Source organism: Ornithodoros turicata, chromosome 1 (genome assembly GCF_037126465.1).
Source record: "Ornithodoros turicata isolate Travis chromosome 1, ASM3712646v1, whole genome shotgun sequence".
Lineage (NCBI taxonomy): Eukaryota > Metazoa > Arthropoda > Arachnida > Ixodida > Argasidae > Ornithodoros > Ornithodoros turicata.
The window spans coordinates 109,906,281-109,913,172 of NC_088201.1; the positions used below are offsets into that span (position 1 = coordinate 109,906,281).

General features: G+C 45.7%; 1 protein-coding gene across 1 annotated transcript; it reads left to right on the top strand.

The window, feature by feature from the left end:
* The first annotated feature begins 1,502 nt into the window (after nucleotides 1–1,502).
* LOC135382911 (uncharacterized) lies at nucleotides 1,503–5,736 on the top strand. The gene is made up of 5 exons (XM_064612612.1): nucleotides 1,503–1,690; nucleotides 2,697–2,838; nucleotides 4,265–4,423; nucleotides 4,499–4,747; nucleotides 4,828–5,736. The coding sequence occupies exons 1-5, from the start codon at nucleotides 1,503–1,505 to the stop codon at nucleotides 5,650–5,652; spliced, it is 1,563 nt and encodes a 520-aa protein (XP_064468682.1). The 3' UTR covers nucleotides 5,653–5,736.
* The last annotated feature ends 1,156 nt before the right edge of the window (nucleotides 5,737–6,892 follow it).

Below are 6,892 nucleotides of genomic sequence, written 5' to 3' on the forward strand. Positions count from 1 at the left end.
GGAGGCGGCCTTCATAACACAATATCTCTACATATATAATAGACCAATCTATGTACAAACCGACCACTGTAGCGTCGCTCATGATCATAGTAGGCGCTACCACTTATTAATAATATTAGGGTCGTGCCTTTGTCACGCGGACCAATCATTTCGCTTCACGAGCTTCCATAGGATCCGTGCAGTCGTAATTCTGGCCGACGCACGCGCCCCTAGCGAACGCCTCGTCATTTCGCCATTAAAAGATCGCCGGGATGCATTGCACTTTGCTATGGATAACCGTAAGGGCAACACGAATTGCTGCGTGGTTGGCTGCACGAATAGGTACGGCAATGCGCCTGGGATCAAGTTCTGTGTGTTTCCCAACAAGCCCTATGAAAAAGAGCGAAAAGAATGCTAGGTACTTAACGATGAAAGATGAAAGTCACTGAAAAGGTGAGCCAGCTGTAGGACTCGAAGCCATATCTTCTGGATTACCGGTAATCCAGAAGATGTGGCTTCGAGTCCTACAGCTGGCTAGCCTTTTCAGTGACTTTCATCTTTCATCGTTAATTTCTTAGGCAATTTGAGGCCTTATATGTATTTGTCATTTCTATGTTGTTCCAGCCTCAGAACATCGCTTCTCTCATGCTAGATACTTGTACGCGGTCAAAAATGCAGCGCTCACTTTGTGGGAAATGCAAAAATCCAACGAGAAGGACAGTCCCAGTTATAACCCTTCTATGTTCCCACCTGTCTACAGAAAGGGAGCAGCAAGCGATGCAGCGGAGCACCACTCAAGGTATGGCAGCAACCTTCAGTCATATTTCAGCGGACCACGCCAGTCAACACCGACTGTTGGTGGAACGTAGAATCTACGTTGTCTAATGTTGACTAATGTTGAACAATGTTGAATGTAGAATGATAACGCTGAACCAACGCTGTTTCATCTGTACCTGGTCAATGGTGGATTGTGAACGTAACGAAAAACATTTTTTCATGAGAGAATCAACTGTAGTTATACGCAGCAAATAGTTGCGTTGGTTCTACATTGTACCTTCAACATATTGTCAACCTTTATCACGAATGGAAACCCGTTGCTTCTTCAGTGCGCACCCAATTGTTTCCCACTGTATTTTATTTTTAAGTTCCATTGTGCCGTTCGCGTGTAGAGTAAGGCCCGTATGACGTGGTATTTATATCACTCATGTTGCCATTACTAATAATATTTATTTATTTTATACCCTCATAGCATTAGACTTTTTTACCCATATTTGTAAACGACTCATCACGAATCGCGCGTATTCAGTAAACAAAGACAAAAAAAAACATATTTTACCTTTTCCACGCCATTATAATGATCGGTCACGGAGGTTGAGGGATATAACAAGAAAACAATTTCCCAACAAGCGCGAGCCGAGCGCAACTACGTCTGCCTCATCGCCATCGACATTGTCCAACGTTCTCCGTTTCAAATATTCGAGGCTGGCGAGTGGCGTGGCGCGTCGTCGTGGCAGTTCGATAGGATGGACATTCATTTTGTCACAGGGAAAGGTCTTGGGAACGTCAGCATCATGCGTATTTTGTACCGCAATCTCTGGAGCATCCAGGCAGTACTGGCCAATGCGGTGAACAACTATGTTGAGCGTAGCAGCGAATGCCGTAGTGTGCGAGAGGCAGCGTTCCTTTGTTCTCCGCCCTTCAAGTTTCACAGGTTAGTTTTCTTTCTTCATTTTGCCTCACTTAAGATATATGCGTTCTTGTTTTCTCAACGATCACATGTGGTAAAAGCAGAGCCGCAGCGAGACAAGTTTGCGCCCAGGGCAGGGTAAATCTGAAGCCCCCCCCCCTTCTCCCACTGCCGTCAGAAGCCCTATAAACAAAGAAATGAAACACCTGTTTGCGCTGCCGAGATCGTGAATTCAAATTTTCTGCATTCCCGCTTTGTCTTGTCCAACCAACCTTCCAAATCCTGCCGTTCGGCACCCTCTCAGGCGAGGGCACCCGGGGCGGCCCTCCCTCTCGCTCCCCCCCCCCCCCCTCGCGACGGCTCTAGGTAGAAGTGTGGTGCATAACAGTTTAGTATTCGAAGTAAACAGCTTTGTGTCGTTTTCTGTACCTGCAGAATCTGGTTGCGTACCACTGACAAATTTACGCGAACTGTGGGACTGTGTGTGGTGTGCGTGTGTGATATGTAGTTTGGTGTATCCGAATGTTTATTAAATATGTTCTGATGATATCCTACTGGGGTAAAGTTTAATGCTGTCTGGTTTATGGCTGCTGTAACTGCCTTCTCAGTGTCGACATCAGTTTGCAACGGAGATTTACTCAATTGTTGAAGCCGCACGTTCAAACAGTACGTAGCGCAGTTAATCCAGATGTTACAAGTTGCAAAATGCAGATATCTTTGTTCACATCTCTTCGATTGATGCACTATTTTATAGGTGCTCGTGATATCTTGAACTGGGAGTGGTGAAAGCAGCGGTGGTCTATTCTATGAGCAGTCTGATAGTACAGATAAGATTGGCTGCAAAGGAAATGAGTTACCTTTCCACATCTGACTGCGGTGCCTCTCCAAGGTTCGTTTTTTTTTTTTTATATAACCGCTAGTCTGGTTGTTGTGTGAGCTAGTGTCCCTGTTTGTAGTTTTGTATGAACTAATAGGTTCTGTTACAGTTGTCAGAGAGCTTGAACTGCATGTGATTTCGTCACATCGATAGACAGCGTCAAGCATGTTTAAAGGACCTGGTGTCTCTCTACAACAATGAAGAGCAGGGCATGAACCAGAAGACGAAGACATCGCTTGGACATGCCAGTAGGCTTCTTCCGCATCACACCATCTATACTCCGAAAGATGCTGCGGTAGGTGTCATGCACGTGTTCTCAGTGGTTGTAGAGTGTCTGTTTTTGACGTCTATTTATGGTAGTGTTTGAGCTGCTATCCCACTAGATGGAATGACCTATGTTATTGGTTATCTTTCAGAGATGACCATGGCGAAGAGGCGTAGCGACCATCCATATGTGATTATTATTATTATGATCATTACCACTGATTATCTTTTTTGTACATGTTTCATTACTTCATTAATAAACAAGCACGTAAACGGTCATGCCCCTCATTATCTTATTGAATATTCACTATTACACATTTGTACCTTAGTTGCTCATGCGCCAGTAAAACCTCAATCCAATCCAACATTTGTACTATTGTATTTGGACACAGTTAGGTTTGGGGATACCTGCGCTTTTGCCCCAGCAGAAGCGGAGTAGCATAGTAGGAAGAGGTAGCAATAGACAACGTAGAATAAACAGCAATTCACAACATTTTGTGAACGTTCTATCAACGTAGAAAAAACAACAGTCAACGTAGAAATAGCGTTATAAAATTATAGTAGGCTCTACGTGTTTTTGACCGGACATTTTCTACGTAGAATCTACGCTGCACGCTATCGAAGATTCTACGATGGTGTTGTAGATTTGCAATGTTATTTCAACGTTGATTCTACATTTCGTTGTTAACTGGGATATGTTTGCCACAGAGCTTCCAGAGAAGAAAAGAATGTGCACGCAGTCATAGGGACCGAGCCAACGTGTTTCTCCTCCAACGAAGCGCCACCTTGCGGAACGGCCGACGCCGGCAGTAGGAGAAGCGGGAGAACTAGCGCCTGTAAGCAGCCAGTAAGCAAGTAGTTTTCCGTGGTTTTCCGTGCACTTGCACGTAAAGCTTAACACCTAAATGCCTAGCAACGTCAACTGCTGCGTGGTGGGGTGCAATGCGACTTACAGTAACTCGCCTGGGGTGAAATTTTATTGTTTTCCCTGGAAAAGTTACGAAAAGAAGCGACGCGCCACATGGATCCAGCTTGTTCGCCGGCAAACGTGAGTATATTACTTTCTTTCGTTTTGTCTGCTTAGCTAACAGACTTGGGGGTCTCGTAGCGTATCCGGTAAGCCCTGGGAGCCAAGCAAGAATACACGGATATGCAGCAAACATTTCATCGGGAACGCAAAGTCCGACGAGGAAAGACATCCTGCCTACAATCCGTCGATTTTCCCCAGTGTGTACAGGAAGAGGTCCAGTTTCGCTGCTTCACGCTACGAAAGGTATCGGCGGCTATTTCGTTCGTTGTGTTCATACTCTGGTGTCGGTTCACCACAATGATCGATATTTTTGTTGAGTTGTGCTATGCGCTGCAGATATATTTTTTTTTTTTTTTACGAAGGCGAATTAAGCCCTGGCAGAAAAGATACTGATTTTAGGGCTCATTTCTTGCCTCCCCTCGAGCAGATCGAAACGACGGAGGGAGACCACCGACCCCAGTCCTTTGATGACCTGCTGAATGCAGTTGATGAAGAAACTGTCTGTACCGAACATTCTTCTGCAATAGATGAAGTGCACCACTGTGACCCAGTCACTCAGGCAGATAATGAGCCATTTCTTGTGGAGGTACAACAATATATTTCTCCAGCACTAACCTTGTTGCACAATAATGGTTACTGAAATGGTGTTATGTATCAACAGGCTTCCACAATGACAGAGGACTCAGTAGAAACCTCAAAGCTTCTGTTCTTCTGCTGTGAGAAGGATGGAGACGGTACTGCCACTCAAATTGAGAGCGTGCCAACAGTGGACGTGGGGACTGCGTGCCCAGGTGTGCAGTACGGGACGAAGGGCACCGGGACCATCTACAAGGAAGTGTATTTCGGTGGCTACAAGTCTATCGTAGATGATGAACAGCGGCTACTGGACCTTACAGGCGTGACGCTCGTGGTAAGTGTTGTGTGCAAGTGTTATAAAAAAGTCAAATAGCCCACTTCCTTTAGACATCCTGTGCTATATCTGTTCTTCAGATCCTGGCCATCCTACGGAGCCTGCTTCCAGACAGATGCCGCCACCCTCGTGAACTTGACATCAATGACAAACTCATACTCTTTCTAATGAAGATGAAGCACGGCCTGCCATTTTCCTGTTTGGCGTCACTTTTCGGCATTCACCGCACCACAGCAGCGAAAATATTTAAGTCCATCCTTCTGAAGCTGTGTGCGGCAACGAGGTCGTGGCTGTTCTGGCCTAGCAGGGCTGCTATACGAGCAACTATGCCGCCTAGTATTTCACTGCTGTACCCAAACTGCAGGGTCATCATTGATTGTACTGAACTGAAGGCTGAAACACCACCAGGTGTGGAGGCACAAAATATGTGGTACTCCCACTATAAAGGGACATACACAATCAAGTACCTGGTAGGAATAGCACCGAATGGCCTGGTCACCTTCCTCTCCCCAGGATTCGGAGGGAGGGCCAACGACACTAGCGTCACAGTTGAAGCTGGTGTGTTGCCACTGTTGGAACCAGGAGACCTTGTACTCGCTGACAAAGGCTTTCCCGGAATCCGAACAGGTGTTGGACAGCAAGGAGCTACACTAGTTATGCCTCCTTTTGCAACCAAGCCGCAGTTCACTGAGGCAGAAGCAGATGCCACCTACGATACTGCATCTGTACGAATCCACGTGGAAAGAGTCATACAGAGGCTACGCATATTTGATATTTTAAATACAAGAATTCCCCAAGAACTTGCCATGTACATGGACAAAATTATGCACATAGTATGTGTGCTAACTAACCTCAGGCCTGGAATATTTCGAAAAGTGCAGCCTACTGTCGATGACACACAGTGATGTAGCAGCCACAAATCATACATGAAGTGAATACAGCAGTTATTGTAATTAGCTTTCCTTTCGGCATTTTAATTGTGTGGCAGCACCATGATGTGGTTATGAGAGGTGTACAGAGGCAAACAGATGGACAGCAGGAAGGAGTGCGGCACAAGGGGGTTAGTGTGCATGTTAACGTCTAAGAATGTCTCGGGGAAACCCAGGAAAAATGCAAAGCAGCACAGCAGGCGTCAGGACTCTAACCCAGACCACCTCGCAGTCTCCACACGGTCGGTTAGCGCGCTACCCCTCTCGGCCATGGGAGCTTGTCCGCATCTTGGTATCTGAAGCACATTAGTATGCTTTTATGCTTTGTGTGTTCTGTGCAACTGAGTAGACCATCTATTTCAACTGCCGTTAATGTGCCTTGCTCATCCGTGCCTGCTACTTTTCATAAAAATGTGTTCAATTTTTCCAGAGGCGGTGTTGTCTGTACCCAGATTGTACTGCATATGATGAGTAAATTATACTCAAATGTCATTGTCTTTGCTGCCGTTGCAAATGTAGTAACCACACACATAGCAAAATGGAAGTAAGTCTATTTTCAAAAGAAATACACATAACTACATCACAAACTGCCACTGTGGAATTCCATGACCTCTACTAAGGATGCTGCTCATGAGTGACTGTTTGAAACCAGGTTGCATTGTCCACCGGTATAAGTTATGGGCTGTATGCAGCTACCAAGGCTGGAAGCAGGTTTAAAAAGTAAAATTCCCACAATCGCGGGATGGAGTGTTCCAGAAAGTCATCGTCCCGAGGAACTGCCAAAATAAGGTAATCTTTCTCAGCATACACAAAGAGTATGCCCTTCTTCAGCCCAAGAACGTAGAGGGACACTTGAACCTGGGTGTAATATTGGTGACTCCTCTTCAGTGTGTAGGTAGGGCCATTTTCAAGGTATGGTAGAAGTGGGGGATTCAGAATGCTGCCTTTTCTCTTGCTATATGGGCACTTAATCTCGAGGAGGCAGACATTGCCAGCTCCGTCCCTGAAGAAGAGAACAGGCCAATTGAGCAAGGAGATAAAGACGAGAAAACATTTGGGTACCACGGAAAAAATCAGCCACACATAATTTTATCAAGAAAAAAAAGGAAACAAGCTGCTGTAGTTTAACTTAGGCCTCGGTGCACATGCATAACTCCAGATCACCCTACCTTAATATTCCGTCTGGAGAGCAAGCCAACCATGGGTCGTCTTGATT